This window comes from Gopherus flavomarginatus, chromosome 2, assembly GCF_025201925.1.
Source record: "Gopherus flavomarginatus isolate rGopFla2 chromosome 2, rGopFla2.mat.asm, whole genome shotgun sequence".
NCBI classification, from domain to species: Eukaryota; Metazoa; Chordata; order Testudines; family Testudinidae; genus Gopherus; species Gopherus flavomarginatus.
Genome location: NC_066618.1, coordinates 114,613,137 through 114,637,678, shown reverse-complemented (window position 1 = coordinate 114,637,678; position 24,542 = coordinate 114,613,137). Strand labels below are relative to the sequence as shown.

The 24,542-nt window shown below is 39.8% G+C and overlaps 1 protein-coding gene across 3 annotated transcripts in view; it reads left to right on the top strand.

The window, feature by feature from the left end:
- The window catches only part of PTPN3 (protein tyrosine phosphatase non-receptor type 3), a 330,496-nt gene that overhangs the window by 152,178 nt on the left and 153,776 nt on the right, over positions 1-24,542 (top strand). For all 3 annotated transcript variants that reach the window (XM_050937681.1, XM_050937682.1, XM_050937680.1), the window contains exons 3-8: positions 1,912-2,019; positions 2,100-2,142; positions 3,359-3,437; positions 9,452-9,496; positions 12,181-12,233; positions 20,085-20,205. In XM_050937681.1, the coding sequence (XP_050793638.1) occupies positions 1,912-2,019; positions 2,100-2,142; positions 3,359-3,437; positions 9,452-9,496; positions 12,181-12,233; positions 20,085-20,205 (449 nt within the window). The remainder of the gene's footprint in view (positions 1-1,911; positions 2,020-2,099; positions 2,143-3,358; positions 3,438-9,451; positions 9,497-12,180; positions 12,234-20,084; positions 20,206-24,542) is intronic.

Here is a 24,542-nt window from a genome sequence, read left to right as displayed (position 1 = left end):
TTTTATATGTAACCCTTAGTAAACAGAACTACTGGAAACAATTATTTGAATCTTGTTCTTTGTTAAATAAACTTATACTGTACTTGCTTTCTCTATAAACAAATCTAAGTGCTGTGTGTTAAATGGAACAGTGATCTGGAGTGAAGCATAACTGTTAAGCTGTTGTGTACTGTGTTTTGGGAGCAAGAATCTGGTAGTCCTGTGAGTTTCTGATGGATAAGCGGCTGGACATCCAAAGGGAATGCCCGGAGGACTGGGTGGTTGGAGTGAATCTATCTGCAAAAGGACTATACAGTCTGCGTAGTCTGAGAGGGGAGGGCTTTTGTTGCCTGTGGCTGATGGAGTCAGGAGCTGACCCTGGCAGGCACTGACAAGGCTTCCTCACGCTAAGAGCGGGTGGTAGTGAGATGCCTCATAACTCTGGGTACTGCTGGGAAGCATCACACTTACAACTGCAGAAGTCAGTGGGAGCTGTGCTTGAACATATTAAAGTGATATCTAATAACAAGTACTCTGAAATATCAGGTCCTAAGTATCTCAAATTGAGCACCCACAATTAGTGGATACTTTTCATGTACGTGCCTCAGTTTGCCATTTGTAAAATGGGACTAATTCTATCCCCTCACTTCACCAAAAAAAAACTTAATGTTTTTGAAGCATTCAGATACTGTAATGATGAGTGCCATAGATAAGTATATGGGGAAATCCATAATTGTCTTCAGAGCAGGATTTGACTAGTGTGCAGAAGAAAAGGCCTGAGCCATACATTGAATAATGAGAGTCAAACAAAATATTGAGTAGCTTCTTATTAACAGAGCACCATCCTGTGGTGCATTTACCCCTGGGCCCATGAGGTGATGGGGCTCAACCAGCAGAGACCACTCCACCTATAGGCCAACTAGTGGCCCACCCAACCAAGCTGCTGGGGGGGCTCTTGCCCCTTCCTTAAGGGCTCCAAGGAGTAGGAAGCAATCCCCCCACCCCTCTGTTGCTACTTCTTCCCCTGGCCCCCCAGTGCAAGTAAGATTGTGACTGAACGGGTTGGGGCTGCTCCTGATGGCACTGCCAGGGCTTCAGCCCACACCTGCTGCTCCAGCCCTTGAGAGCCTCACTGCCTGGAAAGCCTCCTGCTGCCACTTTAGATTCGCTGTATGACCACTGCTTCAGCAGTGAGGAGTTCATCCAAAAAGGTGTGGGGGTTGACTGGGTTGGAATGAGTTGGTGGAGGCCAAGAAGAGTATATGGGCTTGGAGTATGTAGATTGTGGGGGGCCGTATGGGGAATTCAGGCTGGTGTGCAGTGTGTGAGAACTTGAGTGGCAGGTATCCAGCTCCCCTTGTGGTTGAGCAGAGTGGCGGCAGGGGAAGGGTTGCAGGGAGCAGATGGGGAGCAGGACCCCTGGCCCAGGCAGTAGAGAGTAAGGTGGCGGCTGGGGAAGGGTTGTAGGGGGTGGCTGGGGACCCAGGTACCCACTCTGGAGAATGAGGAGGCTGGGAGAGGGGACCCGTCACCTGTTCTTGCACCAGGGCACTCTGGGGCCTTGTTATGCCACTGGCATCATCCATCCTGTGCACTGAATAAGGCAGGGGTCCTGGAGAACAAATAGTATGTGATCTTTTTATTAAAGAGTGTATCACAATGTATTCACAAGAGGGGAAGAATTAAAGTTCTATAGACAACCTAAATTCTGATACTTCTGAACTTTTGAGTGTGACTTTGGCAACCTTAAGAGTGTTTTTTTTAGTGAGAGATTATTCACTTTAATGTACTCTATGTCTAATGATCTCTGTTCTGAGAAATTTTTAACCATTTTATTTATATACTAAATCATATAACCAATTTTTCCATTTAGATTTTTAATTAAAAACAAAAGAGTGTGCATTTCATTTATGGAGTGTTCTTTGTTTTCAGAAACAAGATACTGGTCAGGTTTTGTTGGATATGGCCTATAACCACTTAGGTGTGACAGAGAAGGAATATTTTGGTTTACAACAAAATGAAGAGTCAGTAGATTCCCCTGTAAGTATAGTGTTACATTTTAAAAAATATATATTTTTAAAGTTGTTTTTAAAAAATTCATCTAATTTTTCATTTCACAGCGATGGCTCGAATCAAGCAAACCTATTAGAAAACAGCTTAAAGGTAAGATACTTTACATAAAAATCTAACTTTTTCTGGCCTGAATTCCTCTTCTACCTATATTGTTGATTAGAAAAAACACAGTTCTGAACTTCACTTTTGGACAAAAACAGTAAACTTTTTGGCAAAACTTCCCACAGTTCTTACTACTGATTAAGCTTCAGTAGTGGTAGCTGCTTCAGTGTAGATTAGACATTGTAGGTCACCAACATTACCACTCTGTCCTCTAGCCCTGGTCTGAGCAAAGTTAGACAACATAGTAATGAAAATAGTAGCTGTTTGGTGACTTCTGTACATTGCTGTTCCCACTGATGTCAGCAGTAGAGGGGAGGAATTTTTTACCAAAAGCCTGGTAAGTTATTGATGGGGTAAGAATGTAATGGTTTTAAATATGGTTTTTAAACCATTTCAAGTAAAGCTCTTAGACTGGCCAGAGTGGAGCAAAATTAGTCTATAGTGTTTGAACTCAGTCTTTAAAAAAATATATATATATAAAAATTACAGGGCATAATTGTTTTTAGCATGAACCATTTATAAACAACTTCTGGTAATAATTTTTTTCTCAGTGCAGATGATGTCAAAGCTATAATCACTAGTGAAGTTGAAATATAAATTCTGTTTTTGATCTCGATTCTAGCTCATTTGGTAGCTTGTGTGTGATTTTAAATAAGGTTAAAAGTTAGTTATGAACAACAATTGTTAAAGCTTTGTTACTGTTTGTTTTCCAGAAGAGGAAATATAGAGGATTCTCTAAATTTTCCTGATATAACATTCTTGCTTGTCTTATGGGATACTTGCATTAGGTGTATTTTTCTTCTTTTTTAAGACTTTCCTCTTTTAATGCCGGAAGGAATGGAATGTACTTTTTTCCAACACAAATTGCTGTGTTAAAAATGGCATTGTTAAAAATATAAAAGAAGGTAACTGACTAGACCATGCTGATAACTGCTTCATGAACAAGATTGTTTTTCAAAGAAAGATATATTTGTGTGTTCTTGCTCTGAAAGTAGCAAAAGACTTAAGAATGTAGTGGGAGTGCGGGAATAGTGAATAGATGTATTTCATGATTTCTTCCCATGTAAAAAAAAAAAAAAAAAAAAAAAAAAAAGAAAGTATATCAGATTTGTCATATTATATGGTTGTTTTCTGTTCTAGTTTTTTCTATACATTTTACAGAAATAAAACAGAAATACTGATTTTCATTTGTAAAACATTGTAGGAGGTTTTCCCTGCACTATCCATTTTCGAGTAAGATTTTTTATACCTGATCCCAACACACTGCAGCAGGAAAAAACCAGGTAACTTTTATTTTCAAAATTTACATCCATCAACTAAGAATTCGTAACAGTCTCTTTTCATTTTCTGATGTTAGACTGCAATTGATTCTATATGTTTATTCTAAAATCTGTTTAATGTAAAAGGTGTGGGGATTTGCTGTTTAAGTAAAGTGTTTAGTATTTTATATAGTGTGTTAGGTGTGTGTCATGTTATACAACTGGTGATGGGGTACAGACTGAATAGTTCCTAGCACATAGAGCTCATTTTCAGAAGGTACAGGCATACAGTTTAATGTGACACAGTGTCACAGTCGACAAGTTAATTGCATCTCTGACCCCGCCTGGTCTTTCGGAGTATACCCTGAGTGTAGACCTCTGGCCTCAAACTGTCACCTCTGCCTGGAGGTGGTGTCATTTGATTCTCCTATGCTCAGAGTGGGCCCTGGGTTGTAGTCCCCTGTGTATCACCTGTGATTTACCTCAGCAGGTCTGCTTATGTCCAGACCCTGCAATTCTGTATCCTCTAGGGTAGTAGTTATCAAACAGCCTTCTTAAAGCAAGGTTTGTATTTAGAATAGAAGCATTTCAGATACAACATCTAAAAAAACAAACAATACAAAGACTATGCATATATCTAGTTTTCAGGTGTTTAACCATCTTCCACACAGGGCCTAGTATGACTAATTCCCTGTAGACTTTTCCACTGAGCCTCTCTGGGTATGTCTATGCAGCAGCTGGGAGGTGTAATTCCCAGCTTGGGTAGACAGACCTGTTCTAGCTCTGTTGGAACTAATATGCTAAAAAGAGCAGAAAAGCCACAGCAGCTCAGTCTGGCTGTCCAAATACAATCCTGTCTGATATCTTAGGTACATATTTCAGTAGCTTACCCAAGCAACTGTAGACATGCTGCTATTTTTAGTGTATTCCTGAACTGGGAATTTCATCTTCCAGCTACTGTCAACTTTCCTCCCTGTTAAAGCTTACTGACTGCTCCCTGGTCAGCCCCTGGCAACTCAGCCCTTTCCTAGGAATTGAGCCACTTTTAAAACATTGTTTATTATAACTCTTTGATCTGATAACTCCTAGCTTTGGCAGAACAAGGTTTGGAACTGGTTATAGTCAAGAGACAGAATCCTTGAACCTAACAGCTTACCCCATTCTTTTAAGTGTGTGCTTGGGTGTTCTTATGCAGGAAGACCCGTCTCACCTTCAGATACAGACTCCCTTGATTTTGAGGCCTGTCGATGTAAAATAAACATGCTGTTACCCCCAGTACAAATTAGGTCAATACAGTCATGCAGGAAATTCTAATAACCAAATATGCAGTAACTTCCTCTCACTGATCCAGTTGCATACTTTGTTCGTAAAATTGTGACATCCCGGTATTCATAACATCATTACATATCAGCTCTGTTTGTGTCAAACCAGGAAGGCACAACATATGCAGTGTGAGTGGCGTTGATATGAAAAACATGAATCATACTGGCCTTTAGCGTACAAAAAAATCATAGCCTTTCATTATCAAAACAGCCAGTTTCATCAGGTAACTTATTGTACTTCTAAGGGACCATATATGGCTTGTGTTACCATTTCAACAAGACTTTTGTAACTGAGTTCTAATTGAGGATACTAAGGTGTTCTGTTATGTGAAGAAACCATCTTATTAGAAATCAAGGAATGGGAAAGGGATACACATCCAAAAATCAAATATCCAACTTAAAATAGGGTATAGATTTGTCTGAAACAAATAGCTCTCCTCCAAAAGTGAGAAATGTTCAACTAATTCATTGCTGTTGCATACATCACTGACTCAGGGCCGCCCACATCACTGAACACAAGTACTATATGTTTGTAACAAACAGAGGGCCTATTTCTGAATACACTGTCATGGAAGATCGAGATTTCCGCAATGGAGTGCTTGCAGGATGTGGCTCCTAGTGCTTGTTTACATGGGAAGTTAGAGCTTAGCAAGCCAGGATGTGATTTTTATAGTGCACTAACTTGCTGTTCACTGATTCAGTGGTTCTCAATCAAGGGTACACAGCCCCCCCGGGAGTCTGAAAGCTGTTTTAGAGCATCCATGAGCTCTGAGCTGCCCCTGCCCCGCAGACCTAAAGCCCCTGTGGGGCAGAATCCTGGAGCCCCAAGCCCCTCCTCCTTCCCCATGGGGCAGAAGCCCCGGTGCCATGAGCCCCCCCCCCCCCCCCCCACGGCTGGAGCCCCAAGTCCCCCCCATGGCTGAAGCTCAGAGACTGAGCCCCCCCGGTAGGCCCTGGAATTTTTATAGTGTGTTAGGGTGGGCCTCAGAAAGAAAAACCTTGAGAACTCCTACACTAACTGGTCCTAGGGACTCTGCCACTACACACTAAAAACCTGCAGTTAAAGCAGTAAATGCTTCCAGGAAGTATGCATTCATGCCATTCTTTCCCTTTCCACTAAATATAATAATTTTTAAAAATAAATGTTGCACAATTGAGTTTTTCATCTCCTGACTGTTACTTTAGTGCTTCTACAGCAACATTGATTTGGCCAATTTGAATACATGCAGTAGTTCATTTTTTCCTCCCTCTTGACCCCTCCTCCATTGTTAAGTTGCTTAATACTTTTCATTATAGAAGATACTTATAAATTTTTTCTGAAAAGTTCTAACCCCTCTGTTGTTTGCAGCAGACCTTTGGAATTCAAGAGGGAGAAGCCCTCTGGTCATGGAAGTTCCTTTTTTGACCCATGAAATTCGTTTCAGGTTTTGTGCATACAGTCTTTAATTAAATTATCATATACTATTTTGTAGTCTGAGACCTTTGCCTCATTCAGTGTACAGGGTGCATATACAAAGAGACAAAATTACGGTTGCATGGGCAACCATAAATCAGGCATTTCAAATTCATGATATTGTAATGTAATTCTTTTAACTTCTTTTTGCTTGTAATTATTATAGCTTATATATTTTGTGGTGTCATTACAGTTATGAAGTACAACGTTGTAGCTACTTTTGAAATAGGATCCTTAACTTTTTGCATTTTTTACACTTTAAAATATTAATCATGCAGTCTTACCATAGAGCTTGTTCTATGAGCACTCTAAATTTTATGAGAACAGTAGAAACCTAGTGTTCAATGTTATATCCATTGCATGGTTTACAGTAGCACTTGGTAGAAGCCCTTGGTAGAATATAGGAAATGTTTATGCCACAAATTAAACCTAATTTCTTAATGTAATTAGAATATGCAATAAATAAGATATATTCTTCACAAATGATGTAATACTGGGTCAGGTTTAACACCTGCAACTTCCAATCAAAGGGCCTTGTAGGTATTCATAGCCTCTCAGGTTTGAGCTAGAATGAAAATAATTAAAGCACAAAATAATTGCCATTTGTGATAAGACGTAGGAGTAGTTTTCCTTATGTAAGTAAACAATTATACAGTATTCCCCCTGTAAAAATTTTAAATTATTGATATGTATGCTCCATGATAAAAACACTAAAGTGATGTTGAAATCATCATCCCCAAAACAATCATCATAAACCCAAGAAATTCAGAGTTATGGTTATATAAAAGAATCCAAACATATTGAGATTTGGAAGTGAGCAATGAAGGCACTCAGACAGCCATAACTCAGTTCTATAGTTATGCCATACAATATCCTAACAACTATAAGGGCATAACAGTATTTATAGTCCTTGATTAGATTAAACTGATTTTAAAAACCTATTCATATAAAAAAATTAATTGTGGTGTCACTGTAGGGCAAAGCACTTCTTCAAAATGAACACCATCTCACATTGTTCCTAATGGGAATGAGGCTAAGATGCACAAGATTTCAGTGAGCTTTTACTACATGGGAAGTTTTGAAGAGTCCATTTTGTTATTGAAATCAATAAGGACAAAAAAATGTTGTGACACAGAGTGCTACATTTATTAAAGAACCTGTTTTAAATTATTTTTTTTAACTTACAGACTAAGATTTACTTACAAATTCTCAGAAAACTAGTTCTCTACTCAGAGAAAGTGCTGTCAGTTTCAAACAAAAACAGAGCTTTTAATCTCTGCTCTCTCACACATCACCCCTGAAAAAAACCCTCCCCACAACCTCCTTTCTTGTTCACTGTGAACAACACCACCATTCTTCCTGTCACTCAGACTCATAACCTAGGTGTCATCTTCAACTTGGATCTCTTTAGATCCTCACATCTAGGCTATGTCTTAGTCTTGCAGATTCCCTCTGTATCACATCTCTAAGATACGACCTTTGCTATCCTTCCACTCAGCTGAAACTCTTGTCCAGGCTCCCATCATTTCATGTCTCAATTATTGCAACATTCTTCTCTCTGGCCTTGACAAATGCAATCTTGCCCCACTGTTACCCATTCAGAATGCTGCTGCAAAGATCATTTTCCTACCCCATCACTTTGACCATGTCACCCTTCTTTGCATCGCTTCACTAGCTCCTTCTTTTCTATTGTATCAAATGTAAGCTACTTGTCTTTACTTTCAAGGTCCTTCATTACCTATTACCACTTTACCTATCACCTCTCATTAAGTATCAAAAAGATGACTCATATCTCCAGTCGATCCATGATATCAGCTTCTATTGCCCACTTGTTATGTTTTCAAACAGGCACCTTCATGCTTTCTCCCATGCTGTCTCTCCACCTGGGAGAAGCTCCGCAAAACTAACTCATTATCCTTCTTCAGAACCCTTTAAATTCTCTTTCTTTTGTTGCAAGGCTTAAAAGAACTTGCTAACTAGGCTACTGTTGTGCAGAGACCACTGCCTATCATGCTGACCAATATTGTCCTATTGTTTCCTTGTACTCCAGTGTCATTCTGTCTGCATCCATTTTTTCTATCTTGTTTTATAATCTAAATATAAGTGCTTTTTGTCTCTTTCTTCTAAGTCTGTTCAGAGCCTGACACAATGGCATCCTGGTCCATGACTAGGACTCCTAAGTGCTATGATAATACAAATAATAAATAATAATACAGTGGTTGAATCCCAGTTTTAACTGCTAAATTTAATTCACCCTTACCTATGAAATTGTAAGCAGTGCTTCCATAGTTAAATACAGAATTATGCATCATGCATTTTATCTATGAATCCATTGACTGACAAGTGAAGCATGTTTGATTTTCAAGCATAGCATACAGACTTGACAAATGAATTGTAAATCTTGATGTTTTTGCATTATGTATTTAATGTATTTGATAACATAGGAACTTCATGTAGCTGTTCCTTTAAGAAGAGCACATGTAGACCATGCACTGAATTTCACCTTAATCAAATAAAAAGCTGGTTCAGCCACTGTTACATTATGAATATGCTAACATTTGTAGAGTTCAGACCCTTTTTAGATGTCATTACTAGATTGTCCTTTTAAATTTTAATGAATACCGGCTTATGTGCCATACAAATAGCTATCAAAGACTAGAATATATGAATAAAAAGAAATTGTGATAGGATCAGAAATCTTCGTTACATATGAATCAATCTTAAATATAAGGGCATTGGAGCTACTTCATGAATGAGCTCTTGAAACCAATAATTTATTGTTATAAAGAAGATGTTTGATCCACAGATGTGACAGGTGGTTGGATCTAAAATCAAAATTCACGGAAGCTAGGCAAGCCCTGTTTTCTAATGGTTTTATTCTGCAATTTCATGCATAAGACTGAGTTAACTTTTGATTCCTAGCTCTTATCCCCTGAGACTGACTAAGTGGGGGCACTTTGGAGGCAGTGCGCTTAGTATTTGAATCCAAGGAAACCTTTAATCATTTAATAGTGACCCTTTAACCTAATTAAAGATTGGAACTAACTTTTAATAGGAATTACAGAAGACCTTAAGTCTTGTGAATGACAGTGAGAATTCACATAGTTAAAGATTTAAAGGAACATCCAAGTAGGCTTATACTTCTGTACATCTAGTTTGTTTGTAAATACATGCTTATAACTTAATTTTGTATACAGATTTCTTGGAAATAATTAAATCTGATATTTGAACATGAATCAACTCTTACAAATTCTGTGTTCTAGGCATTTATTCTTCTTACAACTGAAGACAGATATTTTGGAAGGAAGGTAATGAAAAATTCTTATTGAAGTAATCCTTCTTCAATAGCTTGACATAAAAAGGAACAGTCAAAGAGAAAAAAAATCTGTTTTTGAGTAGATTTTTTGCTATCGTAAAAGTATTCTTAATTGAATATTGCTTTACAAAAACAGGCAAATGACAATGTTACTAACATCCATAGAGCTAGTTAGTTCTGTAAAGGAGCAACCCATGTTGTGATTATGCCAGAGGAAACTGCCTCATTTGAGCTCCAGTGAGCATTGTGCTTCACATAGGTGATGTGTGTGTGTGTTGGGGGGGAAGTTGCGGGGTCAAGTGCTCCCTTCCCCAGATTTCTGCTTGCTAGGTGAGGGAGAGGGGCTCTGTCCTTCTGCTGCACCTGCCCCCTCGCACTTTTGGCCCCTATTCCTGGCAGCCAAGCCCAGTCAGAGAGCAGAAGGGGCAGGACAAAGCCGCTTCTTATGCTGACTGAGGGTAGCCACTTGAGTCACTGCTCTGTGCAGCTCAGCAACTGCCTGTGAGAACCTGGTTGGGGAGATGGCAGTGACCCTTCCCCTCTGCTCTCCTCCTGGGCATGGCTTCTGGGGATAAAGACTGAGCAAGCCAGAGGCTCCCACAATGTTTCCTCTAATTTTTTACATCCATGTGTGGAATGAATTTTATGTGCACCAATATGTAGGTGATATGTGGCAGGGGTGGGGCCGAGGGACTCGGCGTGTGGGAGGAGCCTCAGGGCTGGGGCAGAAAGTTAGGGTGTGTGGGGGGGTGAGGACTCTGGCTGGTGGGATGGGCTCTGGGATGGGCCTGGGAATGAGAGGGCTTAGGGCTGGAGCAGAAGGTTGGGGTGCAGAGGGGTGAGGGCTCTGGCTCAGGGTGTAGGCTCTGGGGTGGAGCTGGGAATGAGAGGTTTGGGGTTCAGGCTATCCTGGGATTGCGCTGGGGGAGAGAGGACTCCTCTCAGCCCTCTCTTTTGGCAGCAGCCTGAGCCGGGGGAGAGGTGCCTCTCCCCTAGCCACAGTAGCTCCAAGGCTTGGGATCAGGGGAGAGGCGCCTCTCCCCATCCTGTGCAGACCTTGATAGCCTGCTGTGCTACCGTGCAGCTTAGAAGAAACTTAGGCCTCCCCCTTCCAGGCACATTTCCAGCTTGCTTGGTCCCTGTTCCCAGCAGGTGGTGCTGGGCAGGAATGTAGGGGGTGGGCTGCTGTTGCTGCTTCCTCAGCTGGACACAGAGGCAGCGACCTTGAGTAATTCTGGTAGGATAGGGAGAACAGGGCGGTCCCTGGGCTGGGTATAGGACAGGAGGTTGCTGAGGAAAGCACTGGAAGTGGGTTCCCTCCCCTCTGCTCAGCTGGTGGTAGGGGCATTCCTGTGCTCCCCTGCTATGGTGTCTGTGAGCTCCGGGGAGACACTACTGTTAAGAGTTTCCTGGGCCAGGGCCAGTCCCAGCTGGGCTCAGAGGCCCCTCGCTTCTCAGGATCCCATGGAATTGGCTGCCCTGGTCCAGGGAGGTGGGGCTGGAATTTCTTTCCAGAGGTGACATGAGGGGCAATCACATGTCCTTCCCTATACATTGTACACACACACACACACCAGTTTCAGGAGGCACAAGTTGTCTGTGCTTCAAAAGTAGATCTCCTTTGTAGAGGGAGTAGCATGGTGAGCGTACCATCCCTTAAGAGTGTGGTGCATGCTCTCCCCAGGGGCGGCTCCAGGCCCCAGCACGCCAAGCGCGTGCTTGGGGCAGCATGCCGCATGGGGCGCTTTGCCGGTTGCCAGGAGGGCAAGTGGCTCCGGTGGACCTCCCGCAGGTGTACCTGCGGAGGGTGTGCTGGTCCCGCGGCTCCGGTGGACCTCCCACAGCCTGTGGGAGGTCTACCGGAGCCGTGGGACCAGCACACCCTCCGCAGGCACACCTGCGGGAGGTCCACCGGAGCCGCCTGCCGCCCTCCCGGCGACTGGCAGAGCGCCCCCTGCAGCATGCCGCTGTGCTTGGGGTGGCGAAATGTCTAGAGCCACCTCTGGCACTCGCCTCCCTGACCTGCCACATCCCTCTAACCCTCAGATGGTCCTAGCAGAGAACAGTCCCTGTCCTCAGGAGATTTCATGGACTTCATTTGTACGTAGTCCTTGCGTGGTAGGCATAGGTTAGAAGTCTCTGATGTCCTTCTGTCTGTCTTTGTCTATGAAAAAGTCTAAAATGTGGTCCAAACCTTTCATCTTCGTTACCTGTTGTCTTTAAAAATTGGTAGCAACTTCTGTATAGACTCTAGATCAGAGCTGCATTTGTACTCTTGGCACTTGGCTAATTTTAATGTTCATGTCTCATGTTAAAAATAGTAGACTGCAGTTATTAAAGTTATATCCAGAGCAAGAAAATCTTTCTTTCCTTTTCACTTTCCAGAATAAGCATCCAACAAGGATATGAATATATCCATTTAAGACAAGTTATTTCCATTCCATTAATGAGCTGTTACACAACTTGCTTTCATCACCCTACTATGCTATGACTGTTGTCTTTTGTTAATAAAAATAAATAAAAAAAATCAGAGTTGCTGAAGATTAATCTTAAACATTACAAAACACATTGATTGCAGAGAAATAGTTAATATTCTACCTATTTATGCTCTGTGTGTGTGTGTGTGTGTGTGTGTGTGTGTGTGTGTGTATAAACCTATTTTTTCTCTTTTCTCAGGTTGTTATGCCCTCTTAATTCTGCTGTTGTCCTTGCATCTTATTCCATACAGTGTAAGTAATGACAAATCTTTCTTGGCTGGTAAAATATTTGACTATCATTGGGCTGTTGTTTATCTTCTACTGAGCTGTTTTGATAACTCCAGTGCAGAAGACTTTCTTTACCTATCCTCTTGGATAAAATTGTTGCTAAAGATGATGCGTTATAAAGAAGGATTAAGGAGCTACTTGGAAGGAAAGAATACATGGCCAGTAATCTATACTTGGATGCCTAGGGCAGTTTCACTAAATAGAGGTAGGATGCTCATTAAATCCGTGCTACGGAAAATATTAGATTGATTCAAGAACTAGAAATAATCAGTGCCCTCATTTGTGTTCTGTATAAAACTTACAGTATGAATTGGTCTAAAAGATATTTTCACTCTAAGGGTTTTTCTATGCGGGTGTGTCCAGGAAAACTAATATGAATGAACTAAGGGTATAAGGAGGTATTTCATAAAGCAGTGTATAGAGGAGGGCAGTTAAAGAGAAGAGAAGGCTCATGTTGCTGGGGGAGGGGGTGACTAATGGTAAAATAATGTGTAGACTGTATGGTATATATGATTTTTCTAGCATATTTGGGTATTTTCCCGTAAATCTATATCCGTAGCCCTGCCATCTGTGGACAGTGATGTTCCCAGTACAACAATTGTTTCCCTCCTTCATTTTCTTTTGTAAGCTACTATAGTTTTTGTTGCTGCTTGTGTAAACCCCATGATCATTCTGTGAGCCTCAGGTTCCGCAAAATAAGGAGCATCCTAATAACAGGGATAAATACTGCCCTAACGAATAAAATACATGTCTATTGTCTTGCTAATAGGGTTCCAATTATTTTTACTGAATATATCATTACTCTATGATGATATGATATAGATTACTGATTATGGTTTTTATATGAGAATAGGTATTATAAACTATTGTCATTTCAATTTTGGATTTTAATTTAAATAGCTTCTAAATGAAATCTGAGATTCTGGAGTACAAGATAGCAGCCTTGGGGGGGTGTGTGTGTGTGTGTGTGTGTATTGCTGGCAGGGCTGCCCAGAGGGGTGGGGAAGAGGGGCAATTTGCCCTAGGCCCCACAGGGCCCCCACAAGAAGATAGTATTCTATAGTATTGCAACTTATTTTATGGAAGGGGCGTCCAAAATTGCTTTGCCCCAGGCCCTCTGAATCCCCTGGGCAGCCCTGGTTGCTGGCTTGAACTACCATTGGTTAGCCCAGTTCGACCCATTTCTTACTAAACTACTGTGACTTTTCAGCTGCAATTTCTTCATGCATTATCTCTTGTGTATGGCGGAGATTAATCTTAAGGTGTTGATTACATACAATTGTTGATTAAAAACATGTGGCCGTTGTCTCTGAGCTTCCATAATGTGTTAAGTTTTATATTTATTTTTACATTTACATTTCTTTTTCACAGGACTTCTTGTATAGGAAATTATTTCATTTACGTAGTGGTCTCTCTTTTTTCACATGTAAAATATAATTTATTCTTATTATAGGTTTTTTTTTCAGTTTTGTAAATGTTGCTAACCACTCAGTGCTGTAGTTGTGGTCACCTGGAATAGATCATGCTTCTGAAAAACCATCTGTTTCTACATATTGTCTTTTCATGGTAGTTTGGCTTTAGTAGAGAAGTTCTAAAATAAATCTGTTCTGATACATTGCCTTTTGGTTATGCTACACTTTGCTTTGTTTGATGGTAGTAAAAAATTACAGGAGAGTAGAACAATCTGTATGACTGTGTCAGATTAGTTGATGTGGCTGTATGATTTATCATAACTACAAAGACTATTCTTCAGATATTGGGGATATGCCGATTAAATGTTACTTTTAATGTTTAATTTATGTTGAACATTATATATTGCACACTGTGTTTTATATTCAGCATGTCTTGAATTTCTTGTTTCTTAAAAGCAGTCACTGATTATATATATATTTTCTTCAAATATTTTAAAATAACTTATTGCTCATCAGTTCAATTAAAGAACATGTTTCAAATGACAAATCTGGTCTTATTTTTCTATTTATTATTTATATTGTAAACTAAAATAATTGTCCACAAAGTTGTAGAAAGTTAAATGTAATGGATTGTCCTACACAGTTGGTATATCCTCTGCTTTTATGTAAAATCTCATGTAGCAAAGATTTACTACTACTACCGCTGCTTCTGCTGTCAGTTCTTATAGTAAGGCCCCAATCCAAGAAATAAATTGTTATAATGAGTGCTTTAAATTGTGATTCATTACGACTGAGTTCTTCCTCCATATCTTCTAAGCACATAGGTACCTCTCTTTCTTTTCACTCTTGCTCCGAATTTCGAAATGTGCCAGCTGAAGGAATTGTACAAAGTAATGCTTACATCTCCAGCTCTCCAGTCTCTCACCCTTGCTTGGAGAAGCAGGAGCTTCCTCTAGAGTTCTGCTCTCTTTTTCTAAGCAGAAGGCTATGTAGTTTTTTTTTTGTTTGTTTTTTTTTAATCTTCTCCCAGCCTAGCTCCGTTGCCCTTCACCATTCATTCCTCTCCCACTCTGTAGAAATGACGTTCAAACCCCAGGTTATTTGGGCCAAAAGTCCATCAGCAGGATCTGGTCTATTTAGAAACTATAAGCCATTGGCACTTGCTATTTTTTTATGCTGGTTAAGGTGAGAAATGCAGTCCAGGGGTGTTTCTGAGGCTCTGGTAAATCAGAGGGGTAAGAAAAGTCCATGGTGTTGGACCCCCTAGGATGCCAGAATTAGGTGGGTTTTTCCCCAGTTGTTCCAGGGAAGGCCTTAGCTTCAATTCTCAGGCCCTGTGATTGCTATCTCAAGCCCTGCTTCTTCAAGCTTTTGATCAGAGTTTCTTCCAGAGGGCTCTGACTCCCATTAGCTCTCTGAAACTGAAATCACAATTAAAATAACAAAGGGAGGTGGATCACTGGGTCTCAAACTTTTTTTACTGGCGACTCCTTTCACACAGCAAGCCTCTGAGTGCGACCCCCCCAATAAATTAAACACACTTTTTAATATATTTAACACCATTGTAAATGCTGGAGGCAAAGCAGGGTTTGGAGTGGAGGTTGACAGCTCGCGACCCCCCATGTAATAACCTCGCGACACCCTGAGGGGTCCCAACCCCCAGTTTGAGAACCCCTGGGGTAGATGAACTCAGGTGGTTTGAATTCCCAAGATATGGAACCAGTTTCTGCTCTTGTATGGCTGCCTGAAAATTCCATGTGTTGATTCTGTTCTATTTCAGGCTTTTTCAGTTGTGTACATCAGGTCAGCGTGGCCTCATGTGCCCTTTAGTCCTAGCCGAACACATGTGCCAACCTGTCATGACTGTAGACCACCCAAAAAGCTAAAATATGCACGTTAAAGGTAATTTAAATATCTCTTCTGCCAGTTTTCTTCCACTGCTGGCCTGCTAGCAGCTCTCAGCTTGTCGTTTATGTTACCAGTCTGCCAACTCCACTGGACAAGCCTCTGCAAATACATTTTAAAAAATGACACTCCCTGTCCCTTTAAGGGGAGTCATAGGCTGGGGCACAAGCAAGTGCTGTTGCTGAAGCAGCGGCAACAGAGCTCTTTACAACGGTGAGGCTGTGCAACCCAGTAGATTGGAGATTGCTGTACTATAGCTGAGGTGATTAGCTGAAGCTTTCAATAAAATGTTCAGTATCAGAGGGGTAGTCGTGTTAGTCTGGATCTGTAAAAAGCAGCAAAGAGTCCTGTGGCACCTTATAGACTAGCATGTGTGACGAAGTGGGTATTCACCCACGAAAGCTTATGCTCCAATACATGTGTTAGTCTACAAGGTGCCATAGGACTCTTGGTTGCTTTTTAATAAACCCTGTGTTATACTGACATTTTCTTTTCTTTTTTCTTTGTTAGTCAAGGCCCTCCAAGTCCTATGGCTTTAATAATATTTTCCTTTCGTATTTTAGAAATAGTGAAATAGGAGTTTCTTCCAAAGTTTTTCAAGCCTTCCCCATCAGGGTTTACCTTTTCCTAAAGGAAATTTCCAGCCCAAATAGCTTAATCCCAAAGAATTCTTAAACAATCCACATCAGACAGAAAATCTCTTGAAATAGTCCCAAAGGAATTTGTGCATAGATTTTTCAAGACCACTTCCTTCATCTTTCAGTCGCATTTGGGCAAAGAGCAAATCTACAGGCTGGCTGACTGGACATAGATTGCACATAGAAGAATGAGAATAATGAAATTCTTAGTTAGCTAACAGAAACAGTCACCTACTCACCAATAATTCTCCGTTGGTTTTGTCACTTGAGCATCTTTGGATTCCTGGTCTGGTAGACTTTCTTTTCAAAGGTCTGCTCAAACATGAAGGCTTCCAGCAGCTGAGGTACTAAGCCTGAGGAGCATGGATGTTTATGAAGCTTCACGGACTTATTGCTCAAATCTAGAAACTGTCTACAAATCTGTTTAGAGAGACAAAGTGGGTGAAGTAATTTTTATTGAACCAACTTCTCCTGAGGAGAGGGAGATGCTTTCGAGCTACACAGATCTCTTCTTTGGATCTGAAGAAGAGCTCTGTGTAGCTTGAAAGCTTGTCTCTCTCATCAGAAGAAGTTGGTCCAATAAATGATATTACCTCGTCTGTCTTCTAATATTCTGGGACCAACACAGCTACAGCAACACTGCAGATTACAAATCTATTTGTGCTTCCTCTTCTCTGCACTCCACCTCCCCAAGTCCTTTTATCTACTTTATATATGACCTAAGCCTTTCAACACCCAAGAGAAACTGTTACACACTTTAACCAGGCAGTGAAATTCTCTTATACAAAACCAAACCTTGCAGAAAATCTGAACCATTTTTAGAATTACATGGGAGGCCAGGGCCACAAAGCATCCATATTCACTATATAGACAGATAGAGACACAGGAATTTTGCAGGCCTTTAAATGTTCAAAGATCCTTTTACCTCGTTGAGGACTCTCACAACTGTGCTACTTGTTAGGCATATTATCTCAAGGGTTTGTCCAAGGAATTGGCCACTTGGCTATTTGGTCTTTATTGCATTCATTGACCGAGCACTATTAAATAGGTGTGCCCTCCTTGTTTACTATGGCTCTTTGAATGGTTCTGTTTTTTTTTTCCTTTATTAAAACTTTTCAGACATGTTTTAAATGATCAATGCAAATTCAAATAAGAGGTATGTGTTTCTCAACCCCCTTCCCCTCCCCGCCCCGGGGCTCCATTTCCTTGAAGTTTTGTTTTCTTCATGTTTGTTAAGATTGTTATACTTCTGGTTACTTCCCAGTTACATCAGATGCCCACAAGCAGAAAAGAGAAAACATCCTAATTCTTTTCCATTGCTTAGGTAATAAAAAAAAATGTGGGATGATGCTTGAGACTACTCTCCTACAATGTGTAGTAAGTAGCATTTATTATAGTTAATCTCTTCAACTATGGCATTTGTCTAGGGAGTTGGAGATGCAAGTCTAACCTGCGCCTCCTTGCTGGCCTGACAAGGACATCCCTAGCTAGGAAGGAGGGGGGAGGCAAGGAGAAAAGAGGAGCCTACATGTTTGGAAGATGAATTAGAAGAACTCAACCTCATAATGAATCACTGAGCAATAGGTACTCTCTTTAGAGAAGGTAAAATTACGATAAGCAACACAAGCATAGATTTTGACGTAGAAAATTAAGATGTACTATTCTTGGCAATGTAGTCTCCTGTTGACAAGAATATGCTTCAAATCAACTTTGATATGTAAAAACACAAAAAAAGCCTCTCTCAGCTTTGCCCAAAAAAACAAAAATATTGGGACAGAGATTATATGGAAGAGATTGAGAAATCTTAATTGCTGGAAGGGAAAAATAAGTACACACTCCAGTCAAAACACAGTTGTCTGAAATTTGCATATTTTATTTTGATACCATTATTAAGCATATATTACTTTGGATAAACAGGTAATAAGTTTGTGGTTCTATAGCCTTAGCCTTTAGTTATGCACATCTGTGCAAGGTATTGGCCTGGATCTACATTAATGTGTTGCAGTATATGGAATTTTTTCAGTTTGGCACAGTTCATACAAGTGAGTGGTTTACTTTCAAAGGTAGAGTTAATGTTTGACAAACATTGTTAAAGTTTGTTTAGATATTTATCATTAAATCCAAATCTTTCTGCCAAGAGTGGGTTTTGCTAACTAGTACAAAAATTACGCTGCTTTCAAAGGCATTTAGGAGCAAAGGCCAGTAGGAACATTACAGTAACCAAACTAAATTACTTCATGTTTGTCCATTCATTTTCTCTTCCTTTTAAATATGTGTTGTGACACCAGTTAGTGCTGACAAGTAGCTATGGGACTGTATTTTCCCAGGTGCTGACAGCTTTCATTCTTTTATATCTCAGTAGTTAAGGTTCATATGGCATAGAGTTTTTCCTTCATATCTTAATTGGCCAGTATTCCTAAATTCGGTATTCCCTCTGCTTTAGGTATCCTACAATTGTTGTGCTACGGGTTCTTTTATGAAGAAATATTGATTCTTTGGCTAACCCGCCATTTCATATTTCATGGCCTTTAAAATTTTTGTAAAATAATGGCATCTTGTTTAGAAAAATGTACTTTGTGTGACTTGGCCAAGGCTTTATTGTATACTGTATATGTTCTGGTGCTTATCCACAAAACATCTTTCAAGTAACTTTTTCTATATTTTTAATGCTTTAAATGTTTTATAAGTACTGTTTGTTCTGTGCTAAGAAAATATTTCATGTTCTAGTGATTTGCATAGTATCACATCACTTCAGTAATTTTGATTGGCATATGAAAGCATTACTGCTGAGTCATGTGGGTACATCTATACTTGTGAACTTAGAATTCCACTGCAATTAGTTCTAGGTAATTCTTTTAGCAGCAGGTAAATGCGTGAATCAAAACAAAGCCCTAAAACAACAACAACAAAACCTTAACAAACTCTTACTCCCTATCCATAAAGGGTGATCTTTAGATGAAGAGTGTCAAACTTATTTTGTGGAAAGGGCTGAGTTACATCTTTGACTTTTGTCCATGGACTGAGGCTACAAAGTTAGGGCCATATGCTGTCCTTCATTTTATAGCAGATATTCCATTGCTAGAGAACAATATGTCCATACTTTACTTTACTGTTGTATTCAGCATCGCTCAGTGGGAAAATATGATTATGGGCACTTGTATAGAATACTGTTTCTGTCCTTTGTTTATTTGGCCATTTGTGCGTATATGATTGTTGTAAATCCATGCACAAATTAGGAATTGGTTATCATGAGAAACATTAACAGTCAGTTAAGATGGAGAGGGATAAATGACAACTGGGTAGTTAAAATGGGACAAAACAACATTAGTTAAAGTTTGGAACATTTTCTTTATAGTTTTAAATACAAGACATTTAAAAAAAATGAATTTTCAGTCTGCAGACTCTTTATCTGTAATGGGACAACACTCATCAAAAGGGCTCAGTTTGATTTCCCTGATTTAGACAATTCTGTTTCACCTGTGACATTTTACATGGTTATATTCTGTGCTGGTGCAATATGTGTGGTCTAACAAGTTTTGTTATGGCATACAAAGCAAAAGTATGGATAAATGAGTCATTGAACAAAGTATTGAGCTAATCAGTGCCCAAAAATTTATTTATGGTAATCATACTTATATGTTGGAAGAGATTTTCATTTGCTGTTGTTTTAAGATTGAGTAGGTTAAACAAAACTGCAGTCAATGAGAAATAATCTTTAATTCTTGCAGTTTTCCACAACTATACTTACTCTTGGTTAATACGTCATTTAGTGTGGAGGGGGAAGTTCCCGTAAACAGTATTTACACTAGACTGAGGCTATCTATGAAACCTTCTTATGCATGTGTTTTTTTCCCTAACAGCTCAGTTTGGAGACCATAACTCTTCAGTACATCATTCAGGATATCTCTCAAATTATCGTTTCATACCAGATCAGAATGAAGATTTTGTAGCCAAAGTAGAGTCACTACATGAACAGCACAGGTAAGAACATACTTTTAATATCTTTCCCGTTCCCTCTCCTTCCCCTCCACCTCATGAGTTCAAAAAGAAAATTTTCGAGGGAAGGGAAGATTAATGTTCCTGAAAGTTTAACCTGGTGAATGTTACATTAATATTGTTTTTAATAAGCTTGAGCTTTCTGATTTTGAAATATATGTATTCAAAAGTTATGTACTAGGGAATGTAGCATAAGTTAAATTTAAAAACAAATCTTGATTATAAAATAATCAGTGGCTCAATTAAACTATAATAAATTAATGTTGGTGTCAGGTAGACACTGAGGGCATTTCTTTGAGAGCTCCTTGCTTTAGAGAGCTTTGGACCATGATCAGAATCCTGTGGGATTCTCATCGGGCTATGGAAAGCCTGAATAATTTGTGGGTTTTACTGTTTAAGATAGAAAAGGTGGTAGCTAATTACAGCTGGCCAAATACGTCATTTTAAAATGTTTGGAATCATTATGGCTGTTAGTCATTAGCGAAAAAATGTGTTGGGTGTGGGCTTGGTTTGCATGTATTGTGTGGCTAGATTTCTTGATTCGTTTGACATATCTATGCTGAAATTTGCTTTGTGGGATAAGTGGGGAAATATTTTTATTGACTATATGTAAGTTACTAACACAGCTAGTACTGTATTGATAGTTATTAAAGGCATTAGCAAATGTTCTACTTGAGTGAAGTTAGAACTCTAATTTACATTGTGACTACTTTTTGTTGTTTTCATAACTTATTTACATTACCTTTGAGATGAAATTTTCCATCTTTGTTTTAATCTCAGAGAGGCGTTAAATGGATTTTAATGTCTGACGGTTGACATTTGCCACTAGGATTGGGTATCTTTAAGGAAAGTCTGTTGGTCAGGAGTCAGGAAAGAGGTTATCTTCAGGACAATAGTTAACTTCTGTGCTACGTTATGCATAGTACTTTCTATTTCTATTTTAAAGTTTTCTCCTTTAGACTGCAACACACAGGAAAAAAAAGTGCTACAGTATCTTTTTAATTTTCTGCCTACTTAAAGTTCATCTAAAATCAAATTAAAATTTATTTGGTTTACTTTTTATTTTTTATGTCCTTTATCATAACAAATGCTTCAAATTGAACTAAATTATAATTAAGTTCAGTCTTCTAGGCAAAAATACAAAATGTAAAGGTCCTTCAAAACTAAAAATTTGAATCTGTCACTTTTTACGCTTTTAATTGCTTATTGCTTGTTTGGTGAGATGTAACTAGCAAACATTAGTTGGGTAGGAAGGGGAAGATATTTAATTTACTTTAAGTGAAAAAAGAAGTCTTGCAGCCATTGAATGTTAGTGACATAGATGAAGATGAATAACACTAAAGGAAAATTGGTCCTTACATATAGAAGGAATCTTCTAGACTGTGATGGATGGACTGGATTAACTGGACCAAAAAAGCCACAGAAGGAGATATGATAAAGATCTTGGTGTCTTCCAGTCTTCTACCATAGAAGCCTGTGTGCTGCATCACAGCCCCTGTATGTTGCACCTGTACAACAGGGAACAGCTTTTTCACAGCAGCTCTTTTTAGTTCAAGGATTTAGGCTGTAGACCCAAGGGTTCTGGCAATTCCTCTTAGGTACTGTCCTATACTTTGTCTACTCCCTCCTCTATTGACATCGCAGGCTCTTGGCATGGAATATCGGGAGTAGTCAGACAGCCAGACCCTTGGCACAAGTGAGGTAACACCCAAACTGTAAGGGGTATTGGCTCTCCCTGTCAATGGTCACTGCTAATCAGGGCTGTTATTCACTTTGAGTGGACAAGCTGAAGCTGACTACTCCCATCCCTGCTGCCAGTCTATACCAAAAATGTGGTGTTACTAATGTAACCTGTATGCTGGGTGCAGATATAAGTCAGTTAATAGAAAATGGTGGGGGACTGTAAGAAATCACTCTTGCCAGTGGAGGATTATGAAGGGGCACTGAATGGATGGGCTGAAGTCAACTCCTCACCGCAGACAGCTGTCATCTTTGGAATTGAGTGACCAGTTGGCCCCTGCAGAGCAGTTGACGATATGGATATGGATAAAGATAGGGCCTGTGAGGAAAGAGGTTGCTTTTTTATTTCAGGCTCCTCTCTGAGTATTTAAATACTGGAGTCAGGTGTTTGTGATGCTTATTTATGATAGGTGATGGTCATTATCTCAGCAGGTACACCAAAGTACTGATAATCAAGGAGTTTAACTACCTCATTTGAAGTAATCAGATGTTGATAATTGAAGAGATGATCCATGGGCAGATTTGCCTAGTAAAGAGCCTCACACTTCCTTATAGGCCTAATCCCTCCTTTGAAACCTTCTGCTTGGGGGGGAGTAGGGATTAGGCTGAGACCTTCCATGAAGGATCTGACTATTCCACATCCTCCTTGGAAGTATCTGGTGATTGCCAATGTCTGAGACAGGATAATAAATTAGCTAGACCAAGGATCTGATCCACTGAGACTATTCCTATATCCTAAGGGGAGTACATTAGAAGGAAAAGAATATAAAAGTATTTTTCTCATCCTTTATTAGGGTCCCTGGGGAATTATGTTTATTTGGTATGATAGACACTGTCTAAGATGACATAAGTTAGCAAAATCTGCCATAGGCCATACATAATTCCTAGACCAGATTGTCCCCTTTAAATTCTGTCCCTTTATGGGGATTACAAAACTGCAGGGACTGCACTGTAAATAGCCATGTCCTGCTTTATCTCTTCCAGGTTTCCCGTTTGAGTTCTTGCTCTCAATAGTCCTAAAAGTGGAATTGATTAAATGATTAGGTCACACAAAGATGCTACAAACTTGACAAACTCATGTATAGTGTGGTTTCTGACACAAGACTTTCATATCTCTCTCCATTACACTGCCATAGCTTGGAGAGAGATTGAGTCCAGCTCACGGAAGTCTCCTGAAACACACTTGTTCTAGACACTGGTGTGTGCACACTATCTGCTAGGAAAGCTGTTGACACCATAACTAGTTGGTAATGCTGCAGATGTTCAGGAATCTTGGCTGTCCTTTCTTATTTCAACTCTCACAAAAAATTCTAAATCTACAAAAAGATTTCTCCTTTCAGTAGATATGTGATTGTTATTACAAGGTTTTCTGATCATTCTTTATTTTGTACCATAGTAGCTAGGAGAGCCAACTGACTGTGATCTGAAGAGGTGGACACCATCTCTGGAATCCACCTGATCCAAATGGATAACATACTTTTGGGGTAGTTAGACAGAATTGTTAAGAAAAAAGCCAAGTTTGACAAGCACTCTTGAGGAAAAGGATAAACACTTAAACCCTAGGGCAAAAGCTACAGGAACTACAAGTTCTGTTTTGGGGGTAACGTATCCTATCTATACCCAGCATGAGGGGTTCCAAACATATCACTAACTCTTGGTTTTGGGTAAGGACTGCCAGGAGTGCTGGGAGGAGATATGAGAAGTATTTTCAGCCTGTCCACTCAACATGCTAACAAACTGTCTCTGGTTAGGTGACCAAACATTTCTCTTCACTGGAGCAAGTGGGATTTTTATGCTTGTCTTCTGATTGCTCCTTTGATTTGGTTTTCTGGACACCTACAAGTTTGGTGCAGGTTATATACACAGACTCATGATTAAATTCTGTTGTTTAGTTTAGGGCTTATGATACCACATCTGCTGCTTTTCTGTAGGCATATTGTGTGTGTGTTTTCCTCCACGTTAATAGAATTCAGAATTTTGCAAATGCAGTCGATAGGACTCATAAACACACAGACTTCAATTCTTAACTTTCGATATTAACCAACTGTCAGATAACCAAATGATTATTGTGATTTCTCTCTACTGTTCCAGCATAGTAGGAAATGTGTTGGGTTGCGGTCCTGGGAGGCAAACATTTCCCAGACTTTTCCTATTCCAGGCAATGTTCAAAGAATAGTGTCCTTTTGGCAATTTCCTAAATGCAGCAGTCAGTGGAGCTGCAGTTCTGAGTAAACTACCTGGACTTCAGGAAAGAATGGTGGCTAGTTATGCTTATACCCTTTGATATAGGTCATCCTCCCAAGTCACTCTTTCCTAGTATTGTCACAGTGATCAGAGAAGGACATAGTCAATGTAATCCACTTCATTCTCTTTTGACATTGTTGGCCCTGGTTTTCCTGGTTGGAGATGTCCTTAAGTCCTGCTGTAGATCTGCTGTTGCAGTGGTCACTGTAGTGACCACTTCCAGGTAGACTAACAGACATATTTAATGGCCTGGAATTTGAGAGAATGGATGTGAGGGTTTATACTGAGCACCTGCTAGATGTCCTCCTTTGATTTAGGAAGGATTTTACATCTAGAGC